Source organism: Lathyrus oleraceus, chromosome 4 (assembly GCF_024323335.1).
Source record: "Lathyrus oleraceus cultivar Zhongwan6 chromosome 4, CAAS_Psat_ZW6_1.0, whole genome shotgun sequence".
In the NCBI taxonomy this organism is placed as follows: domain Eukaryota; kingdom Viridiplantae; phylum Streptophyta; class Magnoliopsida; order Fabales; family Fabaceae; genus Lathyrus; species Lathyrus oleraceus.
The window spans coordinates 173,737,324-173,756,291 of record NC_066582.1 but is presented as its reverse complement, the minus strand read 5'-3'; the positions used below and the strand labels follow the sequence as shown (position 1 = coordinate 173,756,291).

The 18,968-nt window shown below is 34.8% G+C and overlaps 1 protein-coding gene across 2 annotated transcripts; it reads right to left on the bottom strand.

Moving 5' to 3' along the window:
* Window positions 1-3,107: 3,107 nt before the first annotated feature.
* On the bottom strand, window positions 3,108-6,717 carry LOC127074374 (uncharacterized). Of its 2 annotated transcripts, XM_051015684.1 has the most exons (3): window positions 6,566-6,717; window positions 5,145-5,873; window positions 3,108-4,976 (listed from the first exon to the last, which is right to left on the bottom strand). In XM_051015684.1, exons 2-3 carry the CDS (start codon window positions 5,870-5,872, stop codon window positions 3,530-3,532), a joined length of 2,175 nt encoding a protein of 724 aa, XP_050871641.1. In that variant the 5' UTR covers window position 5,873; window positions 6,566-6,717; the 3' UTR covers window positions 3,108-3,529. The 2 variants fall into 2 exon arrangements, with proteins under 2 accessions (XP_050871641.1, XP_050871640.1); XM_051015683.1 differs by having other exon boundaries at window positions 3,108-5,873; window positions 6,566-6,713.
* Between the last annotated feature and the right edge of the window lie 12,251 nt (window positions 6,718-18,968).

The window sequence follows — 18,968 nt, the reverse complement described above, 5'->3', positions numbered from 1 at the left end:
TCAAAAGTTTGTTTGATGCTACAAACAAGTTGTATCTACACATAAAAGTGGGAGCTCTGAGAACAATATCATGCAAGCTACTTATAAAATTTATTTCCAAGATGAAGGTGAAAAGTTTACATTTAAGGCTGCATGGAGATTATTGAAAGATGAACCTAAATGGCTCACAGGTTCATCGTAAGCTTTAGTAAAAAGAACAAAGAGTTCAACTTCAAGAGCATGTTCTTCATCTTCTAATCCACTAACACCAACGAGCGATGAATATAATCCATCATCACCTAGTTTGTTACATCGTCCAATCGGTCAAAAGACAGCCAAAAGGAAAGAGAAATAAAATCTTGTGGAAATGTCTTCTACTCCAAATGTCAAGTATGATTCTTTGAAAGATGATTTCAAAAAATTGATTTGATGTCAATGTTTGCACGAGACTAAACACGTATTAAGGGTGAAAAAATCAAGATAGAGAGAAAAAAGGTTGATGCAAATATTAAGAAGGATGAAAGTGCTAAGGAAAGATTGAAGATGAATGATATGCAAATACTCTCAAAAGATACATCAAATATGGATACAAGACAACTTCAAGCTCGTGAAATGTTGTGCAACATGATTAGAGAAAAATATGGAATTAATTAGTATGATTATGTATTTTGGAATGAATTAGTTTGATTATGTATTTTGAAATTAATTAGTATGATTATATATTTTTGAAATTTGATTATGTATTCAAACTAGATGTTATTCAAACTAGTCGTTATTCAAAGTCAAACTAGCCGTTATTTAAACTAGCCATTATTCAAAGTCAAACTAGCCGTTATTTAAACTAGCCATTATTCAAAGTCAAAGCCGTTATTCAAACTAGTCGTTATTCAAAGTCAAACTACCTGATATAAAATAGTCTTATATATAGTATTAACATGCACACTAAGTTTCATAGTACTTCTTCTCATTCTATACCTCTTTCATTCTCTACAATTTTTTATCATCTTCTAATCAATATCAAACTTTTTTTCACATGGATCCTTCCAACCCTTCCCACATTGCAAAAATGTTCATGGATTATATGAATGATGATATGGATGAAGAACTTGTGAGGTTGTTTATGGAAGAAGAAGCATCGACCTCTAAAATGCCTAGATGTCAAAGAAGGAATATATAAAGGAATCGTCAAGAGGGACATGATTGATTATTCAATGATTATTTTTCAGAAACTCCGGTATAAACGAATGAGTAGTTTCATTGAAGGTGTCGAATGCATAAACATGTGTTCCTTTGTATTGTTGAAACTTTGGGTCAACATGATGAGTATTTTTGAATGATGGTTGATGCAACTAGTAGGTCAAGTCTTTCACCATTACAAAAATGCACTGTTGTTATCCGTATGTTGGCATATGAAACATCTGCTGATAGTGTGGATGACTATTTGAGAATTGGTGAAACCACAATACTAAAATGTGTTTGGATAAGTTTACAAGAGGAGTGATTAGCATCTTTTGGGCATGCAAAGGCTAGATGCTGAAGACATTGAACGCCTAATGCGAATGAGGGAGGCACGAGGATTTCTAGGTATGTTAGAGAGGATTAATTGTATGCATTGAGAATGAAAAAAATGTCCAATTGCATTAAAAGGTCAGTACGTTCAAGGCAATCATGGGAAACCAACTGTTATGCTTGAAGCAATGGCTTCACAAGACTTATGAAATTTGCATGCATCTTTGGGGTAGCAGGTTCAAACAACGATATTAATGTGTTGAACCAATCCAATGTCTTCAACGATGTTCTGCAAGGACGAGCTCCCGAGATTTATTATACAATCATACTGAATACAATAAGGACTATTATCTATCAGATGATATTTAGCATTAATGGACCACATTTGTGAAAAGTATCTTGATACCATAAGGGGATAAGAGAAAATTATTTGCCTAACAACAAGAAAGGGAAAGAAAGGATATTGAACGGGCATTTGGAGTTCTCCAATCCCGTTTCACGATCATACGTATCCCAACACAGTCTTGGCACTTAGACGCACTCCAATGCATAATGAATACATGCATCATATTACACAACATGATAGTTGAAGATGAGCGTGCCTCATATGGTGGAAATTTTGATTTTTCTTATGATCATTTGAGTAATGATGCGACAATATTGCCAGATGATTCTAATATTAAATTTCAAGAGTTCCTTCGTAGAAGATTTGATGTTCATGATAAACAAATTCATCGACACCTTCAACAAGACTAATAGAACATATATGACAACGTTATGAGCATGAGAATAACAATAATTGAAAAATATTTTAAATATATATATTACTTTGATTTATTTTAAATGTATAATTTTTTAATGTATTTTGATATATTTGAATTAAATTGTTTCAATTATATTTTTATTAATATATATGTGAGATTTGATGAGACCCATTTTAGAGTTTTTTATGGGTTGTATAGAGATATTTGAAAGTTATATAGATATTTGAAAAATATAATAGAGTTGTTTAGAAAATGAAAAGGTATAATATATTATAAAAAATTGAGTGAGTATCATTTAAAGAACTCAAGTAAGGATGATGGATGTAGATGCTCTTGCTCTCTAGAATTGTTATGCATTGATACTTCTAGCTAGTACATCTCCTATTTTTCTTCTAACAATTTTATTAAAAATATGTATTAGATATTTAATAAATTTTGTTAGCAAACTAAAATTAAGTCAAGATATCTACACTATTTTCTTTCCCTCGCCAAAAAAAATTATGGATCCGCCTCGGGAGACGAAGGGATACATGAAAAATATTCCTATACTTAGTCAAGTACACTAATATGTAACATATCATATGCACTATCCTTTTAGCGTAATTATCATATACTAAATTGATTATAATTCGTCACCAAATCACTGTTAAGAATAACATGTCTTAAAATTTAAAGTCTAAGTCATATAATGTATAAATAAATAAAACCAGAAGAGTTCCATATTAAAAACAATAGTGCCTCCGATAAATTAAGGATGATTTGATTAACATAAAGCACAAATTAACAAAATCGGAGAAATAAGAGTATGATGATAGTATAAGCATGTGTGAAGACTAGATTATATGTAATTGAAACAGAGTAACAGGATGACAATAACATTATAGATATAAACTCATGAGTGCCTTTTATATAAATGGTATAGAAAGGAAAAAAAAAGGGTATAAATGATACTCAATTCAAACACCGAGGAACATGATTTTAGGCCTGGAGATATTGAATATGAGATTTATTCAAAAAGTTCTTAATAAAATGAAGAAATATCCTAGAGACATCATTAAAAGTGATTCCCGCATCTATTGACCAAACTTGACTCTAACTGTTAGTTGACATTTTTATGATAGAAAATGCCTGAAGCCAAACTATCCAATATTGAAACCTATACATGGTATGGTCACCAGTTTGAAAACTTCCTATATTCTCACCTCTATGTATGTCGGTGATATCTATCCGTAAAAACTCAGTCAGAATTGAGACTGAACTAACCCATTTCAATACCATTACTTTGAGAAAATCTTGTATTTGTAACTTGGATAAATAAAAGGTTGAGCTTGTTTATCTCGTTCTTCAAATGCAAGAATGGAAGTCCTCTCAATATGTAGAGGCCAATCTTCCCCTAGTATGGTAGGATTCAACTCCATTGATGTCCTAAATTCGGAGGCTGATGCAGAAGCAGATCCAATTGGCTTTTGCACATGCCTATTTCGTGGCAACTCATTCATACCAGGTTGGGTTTGACTACTAAATTTATTTACAGATATTGAATCCGCTATATCAAAACAAGGTTTTATCAATTTTTTGAGGTAAATATCAAGCGCAGTATTCAATACATAAGCTGCATCTGCTGTTAGGTTACACCCCTTAGTTTCCATGTTATGCTCCATCCTTTTCATCAAAGAATATGTATCAGGTAAATAACCAGTACTTTGACAGGTATCTGTGACAATACCAGATTGTAATCCTTGATGTGTAAATATTTGTGCTCTATTATCATAGGTAGGAAGACCAAGAGGGGCTCGTATTAGAGTCCTATTAATGGCCAGCCTTTCAGAATCCCGATTAACCTCTTCCCTATGTTCCACAGACACATGAAACCCATTTCTTACAGGATGTAAATCTGTATCTATCTGGTGCTCTGGAAACTTAGGAGTTGAATTCTCAAATCCAATGCTGTTGTTCTTCACAAGAGGACCAACACGTGCTCGCATAGCAGTTCTTCTATTAATGGCCAACCCTTTGGAATCCCGATTAACCTCTTCCCTATGTTCCACAGACAAATGAGGCCTTTTTCTTACAGGATGTAGATCAGTATCCACTAGCTGCTTTTGTAATTTAGAAATTGAACTCTTAAATCCAATGATTTTGTTCTTCACATGAGGACCAAGAGGTAATTGCATAGGAGTCCTTCTATTAATGGGCAGCCCTTTAGAATCCCGATTAACCTCTTCCCTATGTTCCACAGACAAATGAGGCGTTTTTCTTACAGGATGTAAATCTGTATCCACTCGGTGCTCTTGAAATTTAGGAGTTGAATTCTCAAATCCAATGTTGTTGTTCTTCAAATGAGGACCAAGAGGTGCTCGCATAGGAGTCCTTCTATTAATGGCCAGCCCTTCAGAATCCCGATTAGCCACTTCCCTATGTTCCACAGGCACATGAAACCCGTTTCCTACAGGATGTAGATCTGATTTAGGAGTTGAATTCTCAAATCCAACAACGTTGTTCTTCCCATGAGGACCAAGAGGTGCTCGTCTAGGACTCCTTCTATTAATGGCCAACCTTTCAGAATCCAGATTAACCTCTTCCCTATGTTCCACAGACACATGAAACCCGTTTCCTACAGGATGTAGATCTGATTTAGGAGTTGAATTCTCAAATCCAACAACGTTGTTCTTCCCATGAGGACCAAGAGGTGCTCGTATAGGACTCCTTCTATTAATGGCCAACCTTTCAGAATCCAGATTAACCTCTTCCCTATGTTCCACAGACACATGAAACCCGTTTCCTACAGGATGTAGATCTGATTTAGGAGTTGAATTCTCAAATCCAATGACGTTGTTCTTCCCATGAGGACCAAGAGGTACTCCTATATGACTCCTTCTATTAGTGGCCAACCTTTCAGAATCCCGATTAACCTCTTCCCTATGTTCCACAGACACATCAAACCCGTTTCCTACAGGATGTAGATCTGTATCCATTTGGTGCTGTTGAGATTTAGGAGTTGAATTCTCAAATCCAATGACGTTATTCTTCCCGTGAGGACCAAGAGGTGCTCGTACAGGACTCCTTCTATTAATGGATAGCTTTTCAGAATCAGGATTAACCTCTTCCCTATGTTCCACAGACACATGAAGGCCGTTTCCAACAGGATGTATATCGATATCAATTTGGTGCTCTTGAATTACAGGAGTTGAATTCTCAAATCCGATGCTGCTATTCTTCCCATGAGGACCAAGAGGGCTAGGGTGGTGTTTGAATCTGCGGTCACGCAAATTTGGAGTCCTACATTTTCGAGAGTTCTTGCCTAGCGGCGGAAGGCCGTTACATCCATTTGGCATTTTCACTTTCAAAGAACCTTCTGCTACGCTCTGCCTTGGCGGGGCTGCCTTGGACAGACAAGCTTTCTTCAAGATTGACTTGAGAAAATGATTATGAAGGGGTACATTTTCATTCCCAATAATTGCTATGCAAAGCTTGTCAAAATCAGGTTTAGTAACTTTCATATTGAGATACATCGTGAGAAGATTAAAGTACTTGCACGATTTCAAACCACCAAGCCTCCTCTGAATCTGTAACTTTTGGTCTAATGTATTTATAGGGGGAATATACCGCGCAGCCGGCATCCTGTTTCAACAAGTCATCACTATAATCAGAACCCAAACATCATCTCATGAAAGACAAACACAACACAACCCACACATAGCTAAAAATTCATAATCCACAATTCAATTTCAAACACAGACAAAACCCAACAGTATATTCGCTAAATCCGACAATAAAAAACCAACATTAACAGCTGAAAGAACTCGAAATACTCACTACCAAAAGATCAAAAAACCTAAACCTAGAAATTAAAATTTTCAAACAAACAAACCCCCACAGCATAATTTCTTAAATTCAACAATAAAAACTAACACTAACAGCTGAGAAACTTCTTTAAAGATCAAATATAAACCAAAACCTAGAAATTAAAACTCCAAAGCTAAAAAAAAAAGAAAATCACATTCAACTCAACTTCCATTCGCCACGAATTAAACAACACAATTGGTACAATCATCTAGTCACGATCACGTAGTACACTAACAAAATCAAATGCACCGTTTCAAACTACAACTAATCAAACATAAACGATAATCATAATCATAATCATAATAATAAGCAACAAATCAATAATCAATGCATGAAAACAAACAGTGATTTTCATCATTCGAAATCAATAATTGAAAGAAAAAAAAACAGAAACAGAAAATTGATCAAGAACGAAGAGTGAGAATGAAAATTAAAGCGGGAAAGAAAGAAGGAAGAGAATGCGAAACCTTGAAAGAAGAATCGAAGACGGCAAAGGGTGTGTTGGGGAAGTGGGAACAGAATAAGGATTAGGGCTTTTGTACGATAGAGAGAGCTTGAGAGTTTACGTAGTACGAAGTGTTAAAGTGTTTATAAGGTCAAAGGCACACGTGTGGGTTTTGCAAGTCAAGCCCGGATTAGAGGGATATGTGTGCGTGCCAATCATGAGATCAGAATTACTAAAAACACATGACATAGGTAAGACTTGGAAGAATATAAGGAACATTTCTTTTCTTTATTCTTTTCACCCTTAAACCCCAACATCACCATCAATCAAATCAATTTTTATTTTAAATATTATATATTAGATCAATTAAATTATTTTTTATATTAAATTTTAATTATTTTTTAAAATTTATTTGTCTAGTTGAGTGATTATTTTTCTATGTTGAGTCCATTATTTTAAATTATTTTTATGTGATCATTCGAAACACTCTCAAAATACAAAATATTAAATATTGAATATCACGTGTTTTGATAAATTAGATAAACTTTATCTCATATTAAAAACTTTTAGTATTAGTCAAAATGTTTATGAAAATTTTGCATTTTGATAAATATATCATAAAATATAATGAGTTAGTCAACATGAATCATTCATTGTTCAAATAAGTTAAATGAGATAATTAAACATGTCTTATTAAATTTGTAAATCTAAGATGTAATATGTCAGTCATTATCAAGTCATTGTTATTTGTCTGTTTGAATCACTCTCAAAATGTTTAGTCTTAATCATAGTGAGTTTCGACAAATTAGATAAGATTTAATGACCTTCTTAATTTTTTGTAGCATTAGTCAAAATTATTTCGGAACTTTGCGAGTTGACGAATATATCATAAAATCATATTGTGTTAGTCAACTTAGATCATTTATTGTTAGAGTCTATCACCAAATACGTTAAACGAGATGTGGTCTTAGTGCGAATCTTATATTGACACAACATCATCAAAAATTAAATGTGTCTCATAAATTTTATAAATCTAAGATGTGTTATGTCAACTATTATCAAGTCGTTGTTATTTTACCGCTTGAATTGTTCTTAAAATGTCTAGTCTTAAGTATCATGAGTTTCGACAAATTAGATAGGATCTAATGACATTCTTATTTTTTTTAGCATTAGTCAAAATTATTCTGAAACTATACAAGTTGAAAAATATATCATAAAATCACATTGTATTGGTCAATTTGGATTATTTATTGTTAGAGACTATCACCAAATACGTCAAATGAGACGTGGTCTTAATGTGAATCTTATATCGATACAACATCATTGAAAATTATATGTGTTTCATTAAATTTATGAATTAAAGATGTATTAAGTCAATTATTATCAAGTGAGTGTTATTTAACCATTTGAATCGCTCTCAAAATGTTTAGTCTTAAGTTGCACAAGTTTTGACAAATTAGATAGGATCTAATGGCATTTTTAAGTTTTTTAGCATTATTAAAAAAAATCTGGAACTTTGCGAGTTGACAAATATATGATAAAATCATATTGTGTTGAGCAACTTGAACCATTTATTGTTTAAGACTATCACCAAATATATTAAATGAGATTTGGTCCTTATGTGAATCTTATATCGATACAACATCATCAAAAATGTCTCATTAAATTTATAAATCTAAGATATATGTGTTATGTAAACTATTATGAAGTCATTGTTATTTGACCGTTTGAATGACTCTCAAAATGCTTAGTCTTCAGCTTCACGGGTTTCGACAAATTAGATAGGATCTAATGGTATTCTTAATTTTTGTTAGCATTAGTCAAAATATTCCAAAACTTTGCGAGTTGACAAATATATCATAAAATCATATTGTGTTGGTCAACTTTGACCATTTATTGTTAGAGACTATTAGTAAATATGTCAAATGTTATCTGGTCTTAATGTGAATCTTATAACGATACAGCATCATCAAAAATTAAACATGTCTCATTAAATTTATGAATTTAAGATGTATTAAATCAACTATTATCAAGTCATTGTTATTTAATCACTTGAATCACTCTGAAAATATTAGTGTTAAGCATCACGAGTTTCGATAAATTATATAGTATCTAATAATATATTAATTTTTTTTAGTATTTGTTAAAATAACTATAACCAATTACGTAAAATGAGATGTGATAAATCTTGTATCGATGCATCATCATCAAAAGTCTATCACTTAGAGATATGAAGACACGTTAAACTTTTTATTTAATTTTTTTCATATTTTTCTTTTGTTTTATAAATTTTCAATATAATTTAATCTTTGATAATATGTCATTGATGCTATAAATTTCTGTGTGAAGTCCATTTATTTTAAATTGTTACATTTACATGTAAACGAAAATATGTGTTTAAATTTGTTTGCTATTTTTAAAGTTTAAGACAACCTTAATTCCTATTTTATTAATATTACTTTAGATTAACTATTGCAAATTGAGAAATAGTTTATTGCAATAATAAAATACGCTAAAATGCAAAAAAAAAAAAAACAATTTAAAAGAAGTAAGATAGTAAAGAATAATTATGCTTTGTATTTTATTCGGTATTTTTAATTAAACTTCTTTTGTCCATCACAATTTTTTTTTTCTTTTCGATTCTAATCTTAGTTGTCTTTTATTTAAGTTTTTCTTTTTGAAAACTTAGTATCCGACCTTAAGACCGATTAATATAATAGGAAAATCTCATCATCCATTTAGAGAGGTTCCATTTAAAAACAGAATACAACTCTTCATAAATTGGTTTGACACTTGACTTATTAGCACTTAATAAAATTCGAACTTGTGATCTATTTAAGATATTAGTATAAGAGTCGTGTAGTGCATAAAGTAAAATGGAAAATGTAACACATAAGAGAGATCAAATTACATCAGAAAAGTTACACTCAGAGTTACAGTTACACAATAACATCACATCAGATAAATATTTTTTAAAGTCAACAGTTAGATTGAAAGATGTTATGATACATTATGTATTTTTATTTATTTAATCTTAAAAATTATATTATTTGAGTCAAACTGAACCAGTTTTTTAACCGAAGTCTTGGGTTCGAGCCTTAAAATTGAAAATAAATGTGGTTGGGATAACTGATCTGAGAAACAATTTGGGCAAAATTAATAATAAAAAATGTGAAATTTCCTGATATTAAGGCTTAGTATTTTATCAAAAATTTAAAATTTTTCGGTATAAAATCCCTTTACTGGAAATTTCAGAATTTCGATAGTTATAAACACTTGGTTTTTTACCGAAAACTTTGAAATTTCCTGTATGGATACAAAATCTGTTTTCATACCGGAAATTATGAAATTTTCGGTAGTTTCATTTTTTTTCTCTTTTTTTAGTTAGATTTTTGTTTCCCTTGTTTTGTAGTGAAATATAGAGGCAGAGACGACATTATTGTAGGCAGAGCTATCGATAGAGCGGCAAACCAGGCTATGGTTGATAAGGGTGAGTCTTCCCAGATACGAGTTGGACGAGTGGTTCCAACCGATTCACACTGGAAACAGTTGGCTGAGCAAGGTGGGTTTCAGGCACCTCGTAGTACTCGACGCCGCTAGGTACGATCAGTTGAGCAACCCAGAGATGAGGTGGCAGAGGAGGTGGGATATGAGGTTGTTGTTGGAGATGTTGTTAGAGAGGTTGCTGAAGATGTTGGTGGGGAGGCTGCTGGAGAGGTTGTTATAGCTGGAGATGTTGTTAGAATGGTTGTTGAGGAGGTTTGTTGGACCTAGAAAGGTTGTTGGGGTGGTTGTTGATGAGGTGGTCCATCTAGATGTTGATGTTGTTGATCCGATCCCATATGCCACTGTTGAAACAGAGGTTACTGAAGGAGAAGAGCGATCCGAAATGCAACAGAATTTAAAAAATTTCTCCTTTAGTAATCCTTACGAAGGGGAATGATCAGTGATAGAATCGTTACCTCTTGTGACGATTGAAACCTTTGATCAAATCTACAGAGCGATCACGAACGTTGAACGATGACAATGCCTCTACTCAGTCCACACGAACGGCTTCCTTCAATCTCAGTGCTAGCATCTACGAATGAAAGCTTTGAGTGAGAGAGAGAGAGAAACAAAAATTGCAACTGCACAAATGCTTCTGCACAAGGGTTCTATTTATAGAACCACTTGTGTGGGTTGCAAGCTAAAAAGCCCACTTAAGTGTATGTGGCCCATATCTTATAATATACCAAAATCACTTAAGCGCGTGGTACCTTACCATATTTTGTATTCTACTTAAGTACACCGTACCTTACGATGTTCTACAATTCACTTAAGTGCGTCGTACCTTACGGTGTTCCTTAGTTACTCTATCTCTCATCAATTCGTCCTTTTGTGTGTGATCCTGTAGGTTTTCGCGGCATTGGCAATTATATTAAATCACGTATTTAACATAATAAAGAGTAAGCGGTATCTAGCAACACATCACTGCTACCCATGACACGAAAATGTCATGTGATCTGAAAAATCCTTTTGTGATAATACTTATGTGTATAATTACCCTTTTGCCCTTATGTCTATATTGAACACAAGACATATACCGTGTCATCCTTGTCCAGTTTAATGTTGGGCCCATAGACATTTATCCTGTTACGCAGGATGAGAAAATTCCATCTAGGCCACTCATGTCCCTTAGCATGCTTTGTGGAGTACCCATCAATTGTCTTCATGGTCATCCAATTACAGACAATGTTTGATCAACAATAAGGCAGTCGACTCTACATCTAGGGTCCATAGTGGTTTCAGGTCGAAGGGTGGTATACACCATTATCACCATGAGAATAACTTATGACACTTTGCATAACATTCTATATAGTATTCTCATAGCGGGTCAATCCAGTATAAATATTACTCTTAATATTCATACCTATGTTTAAGACTTGATAACTCCTTATCCATGATCCATGAGATGTGATCATCAGTCTATATACATAATAGTCTTAATGCTTTAATGTTATCCCACTTCAAAATAAAGCTTGACTACAAATACTTTAAGAATAGTGTCCTTATGTTTAATGTGATCTCATGATTAAGTCACACTTGATATATTAAATGGACTAGCTATTCTAGGGACTTTATTAAACAAACATAATAAAGAAAAAGCCTTTTATTATTAATAAATAATTCGATACAAGTATCAAAAGTATTGGCCTCTAGGTCTTACACCAACAATCTCCCACTAACACTAGAGCCAATCAGGCAACCCCTAATGCCCATAGATCTAGTATGGCCATCATGCTTCTGCTACGCAAGAGGCTTTGTCAGGGGATCAGCAATATTATCAAGTGTAGGTACTCTGTATATTTTCACATCTCCTTTATCTATTATCTCTCGAATGAGGTGATAACGTCTAAGTATGTGTTTGGATCGTTGGTGAGATATAGGCTCCTTATCTTGTGCGATAGCACCATTGTTATCACAATAGAGAACAATGGGATCCACAATGCTAGGAACTATGCCAAGTTCACTAATGAACTTTTTGACTCGAACAACTTCCTTTGTTGCACTTGAGGGAGCAATATACTCGGCCTCGGTTGTAGAATCAACAACTGTATCTTGCTTTGAACTTTTCTAGCTCACAGTGCCACCGTTTAAGAAAAACACATAACCAGATTGCGATCTAAAGTCATCCTTATCTGTCTGGAATCAAGCATCGGTGTATATATATACAACAAGCTCTTCCTGACCTCCATATACCAAGAATGAGTCATTAGTCCTTCTCAAATACTTAAGGATATTCTTGACAGCTACCCAATGAGCATCACCGGGATCAGATTGGTACCTACTCGTTGCACTTAAAGCATATGAGACATCTAGTCGAGTACATTGTTGGTGTAAGCCCTAAAGGCCAATACTTTTGGTACTTGTATCGAATTATTTATTAATAATAAAATGCTCTTTCTTTATTATGTTTGATTAATAAAGTCCCTAGAATAGCTAGTCCGTTTAATGTATCAAGTATGACTTAATCATGAGATCACATTAAACATAAGGACACTATTCTTAAAGTATCCGTAGTCGAGCTTTATTGTGAAGTGGGATAACATTAAAGCATTAAGATTATTATGTTTGTAGACTGATGATCACATCTCATGGATCATGGATAAAGAGTTATCAAGTCTTAAACATAGGTATGAATATTAAGAGTAATATTTATACCGGATTGACCCGCTATGAGAATACTATATAGAAAGTTATGCAAAGTGTCATAAGTTATTCTCATGGTGATAATGGTGTATACCACTCTTCGACCTGAAACCACTATGGATCCTAGATGTAGAGTCGAGTGCTTTATTGTTGATCCAACGTTGTCCGTAACTGGATAACCATAAAGACAGTTGATGGGTACTCCACAAAGCATGCTGAGGGACATGAGTGTCCTAGATGGAATTTGCCCATCCTGCGTAACAGGATAAATGTCTATGGGCCCAATATTGAACTGGACAAGGATGACACCATCTATACCTTGTGTTCAATATAGACATAAGGGCAAAAGGGTAATTATACACATAATTATTATCACAGGAGGTTTTGTCAGATCACATGACATTTTCGTGACTTGGATAGCAGTGATGTGTTGCTAGATACCGCTCACTGTTTATTATGTTAAATGCATGATTTAATATATGTGCCAACGTCGCGAAAACCTACAGAGTCACACACAAGGACGGATTGATGAGAAATAGAGTAACTAAGGAACACCGTAAGGTACGGTGCACGTAAGTGGGAGACGAAATATGGTAAGGTACCAAATACTTAAGTGATTTTGGCATATTATGAGATATGGGCCAAAATACACTTAAGTGGGATTTTTAGCTTGAAGCCCGCACAAGTGGTTCTATAAATAGAACCCTTGGGTAGAAGCATTGTCACTCAGACTCAACTTAAGTGAAGACTTGGAATTTCGTTTCCCTTTCTCTCTCACTCAAAGCCTTCATTCGTACCAGCTAGCACTGAGATTGAAGGAATCCGTTCGTGTGGACTGAGTAGGACGTTGTCATCGTTCAAGGTTCGTGATCGCTCCGTGGATTTGTATCCAAGGTTTTGATCGTTACAAGATATCTGCACCAAAGGTTTGAATCGCCACAAGAGGTAACGATTCTATCACTGATCATGCCCATTCGTAAGGATCACTAAATGGATAAATTTTTAAATTCCGCTGCGCCTTGGATGACAATTCTCCTTCATACATAACATGGCATACATGATAGATCCTATTGCAGATGCATGTGGAATCTTATTCATGCGATCCCTTTCTCCCTTAGTTAAAGGGGATTATGTTTTTGATAGACACAAGCCATGTTGCATAGGTATGAATCATTTCTTGGAATCATGCATATTAAAGCATCTCAACACTTTGTCTATGTATGTACTCTGACTTAAACCAAACAGTTTTTGTAATCTATCTATATAGATCCTGATTCCTAATATATAGGTTGCTTCACCTAGGTCCTTCATAGAAAAGCATTTCCCCAATCAAGACTTTACTTGTTGCAGGGTAGAGACATCGTTTCCAACGAGTAATATGTCATCTACATATAATACCAGGAAAACAATCATGCTCCCACTAACCTTCTTTTAGACACAAGGCTCATCTTCGTTCTTGATGAATCCATATTGTTTTACTGTTTCATCAAAATGAAGATTCCAGCTTTTGGAAGCTTGCTTCAATCCATAGATTGATCTTTGTAACTTACATATCTTTTGGGCTTCTTCTGGTATGTCAAATCCTTCAGATTGTGTCATGTACACATCCTCAAGAAGATTCCCATTAAGGAAAGCAGTTTTGACATCCATCTGCCATATTTCATAATCATGATATGCAACGATAGCAAGTAAAATCCGAACAGATTTAAGCATTGCAACTGGTGAAAAGGTTTCATCATAGTCAACCCCATGAATTTGTTTATATCCTTTTGTAACTAGTCTATCCTTATAGGTATGTACTTTACCATCCATGTCAGTCTTCTTTTTGAAGACTCACTTGCATCCTATAGGGTTAACTCCTACAGAAGGCTTTACCAAGCTCCAAACTTGGTGTGTGTACATGGAATCCATTTCGGATTTCATGGCTTCTAGCCACTTCTCAGACTCGGGACCAGTTATGGCCTCTTGGTAGGTCACATGCTCATCTTGATCCATGAGTAATACATCACCATGATCAGTTATGAGATATCCATATCTCTCAGGTAAGTGACGTATCCTACTTGACCTACGCTGGTCTTGTTCTACTTGAGCAGGTAGCTCTTCCACAACTACTTGTGTTTCCTGCTCTAATTCCTCCATAGGTGTATCAATGCTTTGTGATTCTTGAATTTCTTCAAGCTTTACTTTCCTCCCACTGATTCCTTTGGAAATAAAATTCTTTTCTAGGAAAACTCCAGTTCGAGCAACAAACACTTTGCTCTCCGAAGGATTGTAGAAGTAATACCCTCTTGTTTCTTTAGGATACCCCACAAATAAGCATTTGTCAGATTTGGGCGCAAGCTTAGTTGAAATTTGTCGTTTCACATAAACTTCGCAACCCCAAATCTTCATGTAAGACATATGTGGTTTCTTACCACTCCATATCTCATATGGTGTCTTCTCAACCTTTTTGGATGGAACACGGTTAAGTGTGTAAGCTGTTGTCAATAATGCATGTCCCCAAAAGGAGTTTGGAAGATCGGCGTGACTCATCATAGATCGGACCATGTCTAACAAGGTTCGATTTCTTATCTCAGATACACCATTCCATTGGGGTGTTCCAGGAGGAGTAAGTTGGGATAGGATTCCACACTCTTTCAGATGGTCATCAAACTCTAGGCTTAAATACTCACCACCTCGATCTGATCGAAGAGTTTTAATATTCTTACCTAGTTCGTTTTGTATTTCATTCTTAAATTCCTTGAACTTTTCAAAGGACTCTGATTTATGTTTCATTAAATACACATAACCATATCTACTGAAATCATCAATAAATATGATGAAGTACTGAAAACATCCTCTGGCTGGTATGTTCAGTGGTCCACATACATCAGTATGTATGAGGGCCAAAAGATCATTAGCTCTTTCACCTTTTCCTGTGAATGGAGACTTTGTCATCTTTCCAATTAAACAAGATCTGCATGTCTCATATGATTCATAATCAAAAGAGTCCAAGAGTCCATCTTTATGGAGTTTGGAAATATGTTTCTCATTTATGTGGCCTAATCGACAATGCCAAAGGTAAGTTAGATTTAACTCATTAGGTTTCATCCTTTTAGTATTAATGTTATAAATAGGCATTTCAAGATCAAGGACATATAGTCCATTGTTCATTTGTGCAGTAGCATAGAATATATCATTCAAATAAATTGAGCAACAATTATTCTTTATTATAAATGAAAAACCAAACTTGTCCAAACAAGAAACGGAAATAATATTCCTGCTAATTGCAGGCACATAATAACAGTTCTCTAACTGAATTATTAAACCACTAGGTAAAGTCAATACATAAGTTCCTACAACTAAAGCAACAACCTTTGCTCCATTGCCAACTCGTAGGCCAACTTCACCTTTTGCCAAAACTCTACTCCTTTCTAGCCCCTGCACATTGGTACATATGTGGGAACCGCATCCAGTATCTAATACCCATGATGCAGAAGTAGATAAATTAATTTCAATAACAAAAATACCTGAAGTTGAAGTCTCTACTCCATTCTTCTTATCTTCCAAGTACTTTGGACAGTTTCTCTTCCGGTGTCCAGTCTTACCGCAATGGAAGCATGTGCCTTCCTTTGTTATGCCTCCACTAGGCTTCAAAGCAGCAACAGTGGGTTTCAGTTTGGAAACTTCCTTGCCTTTCCCTTTATCACCTTGCTTGGTGGGTCTTTTGTTATGTCTCTTTCCATTTCCGATCATCAGAATGGACTTCCCTTTTGACTTCAGATTCTGCTCAGCAGTTCTTAACATGGCTAGCAGTTCAGGAAGAGATTTGTCCATATCATTCATATTGAAATTAAGGACAAATTAATTGAATCTATCTGGCAACGATTACAAGATCAAATCAGTCGCAAGTTCCTTTCCGAGGGGAAAACCCAACCTCTCAAGGTTCTCCACATGCCCAATCATCTTGAGCACATGGGGACCTACAAGGGCTCCCTTAGCTAACTTTCCTTGAAAAAGGGCTTTTGAAACTTCAAACCTTTCATGTCTTGCTTGCTCTTGATAGAGCATCTTCAGGTGTTCGATCATATCGAACACTGCCATGTTCTCATGTTGCTTTTGCAACTCTGAGTTCATAGTAGCTAGCATGAGGCAAGCAGTTTCATTGGCATCATCGACATGCTTCTTATAAGCATCTCTTTCTGCCTTAGGTGCATAACTAGGAGGTTCCTCTTCAGGAACAAGTTTCTCCAAGACGTACAACTTTCTATCATGTTTGAGGACAATCCTCAGATTTCGGTGCCAATCCAGAAAATTTGTCCCAGACAATTTTTCCTTATCAAGGATTGATCTTAAAATGTTATTAGAGGTGTTTGTTGTCATGGTAATCTACATGAAAATAATGAAAATATAAGTATCAAAAACATATTTAATTAGGCCTTTAATTAAATATGCTCCCACTATTTTACTCAAAACAAATGACCCTCACCATTTTATTCGGAAAATCCCGTTGGAAGATTTTCTAGTGGATCGAGATCCACATTTCACTTTGTTTTAAGTCTGCGTAAGCGGATTACACAAAACTAGGTTATTTAGGTAGGAACTCCTTCCAATTGTATCTAATACAACGCTAGAATATTTTAGTTAGGTGAATAACTCCTTATTCCAATCCATCACACGGATCATTTCCAACTCTTGCTTCTAAACATATATAATCTTATTATAATTTGTTTAGTTAAGTTTGACCTATTGTTTTAGCAATTTCATATTACAATTATCCCATCACACCTTACTAATATAGAATATGCACCTCGCGTAGGCGAAACCTACATTATTCGATACTAGTCTTGATGAGTGCTAAAACTTGGAAAGCATAAACTTAATATTTAATTTGAGGGAATTTACAATTATTCTAATCTCATCGGCTTATTTATCATATAAATAGTCTCTCACATGCCTCAACATACACTCATATGCATCAACATACATAATGAAACAGTTATGGCCCCTTGCGCAATTATTCTCCCAAACCAATGAGAGAACCTAAGCTAACCTAATAACGATCTAAGCTTCTCCAAGCAAGATCTTCAAGTTTGTCCTTCTTTGATATTGTATTCTTCTCTTTCTTCATAACATTACATTATATAAAAGAAACTCGTTTTACATACGAGGGAGTGAGATGAGAAAAGAAGTTACATTAAGAGATTAAAAGAGAGGCACGACACGCAGGTCGTATTTTAAAATCCCCCCCCCCCCCCCCCCCCCAAAAAAAAGGAAAACTAAGGCCATAACCGATCACCACAAGTCAATAATAATAAACACATTATTATTATTAATTTAAATTCATTTGAAATCGACGTCATTTTTCGCATCAACACTTGATACTTTAAAGCACAACTCTTTCGCAGTCACAACCCTAATCACACAACTCTTTGACAGCACAACCCTTGTGCTGTCATTAACCCTAATGCACCAATTTCAGACCGTCAAACACACCTCGATTGTTAATTCAGTATGATTGATCAACACATCATTGCTTCACCATACTAATGTCGGATCAAGAAGCAAATGACCATTGATCGCTCAAAGGAAAACAAACATTAAGTGTTTGAATGAACGAAACAGAAACAGTATATCATATATACCGTATTTTGCACCAGGATTACTTATATCATATATATAACTTGATCGATCTCAATTGCATAACCTATGGACGATCAATGTATCGCTGCTTCACCATACTAACATCGGATTCCGAAGCATAGTCAACACCAATCATCCAAATCATACACACATGATGCCAAATTTAATTACTCGTTTATTCTTTGATTCATTCTGTCTTTTAATCACATTAATACAGAAAATACAGAAAATAAACAGCTATCAGATGCATGGTTTCGTAAGAGGCTCTGATAGCACTGAAGGAGAAGAGCGTTCGAAAACGCAACGGAATTTAAAAAATTTCTCCTTTAGTGATCCTTATGAATTGGCATGATCAGTGATAGAATCGTTACCTCTTATGACGATTGAAACCTTTGATGCAGATCTACGGAGAGATCACGAAGTTGAACGATGACAACACCTCTACTCAATCCACACGAACAGATTCCTTCAATCTCAGTGCTAGCTGCTACGAATGAAGGCTTTGGGTGAGAGAGAGAGAGAGAAACGAAAATTGCAACTACACAAATGCTTATGTACAAGGGTTCTATTTATAGAACCACTTGTGTGGGCTCCAAGCTAAAAAGCCCAATTAA

Bases quoted from the DNA above. Each gene is read 5' to 3' on its own strand.
- LOC127074374 (XM_051015683.1), bottom strand. From the start codon at position 5,872: ATGCCGGCTGCGCGGTATATTCCCCCTATAAATACATTAGACCAAAAG.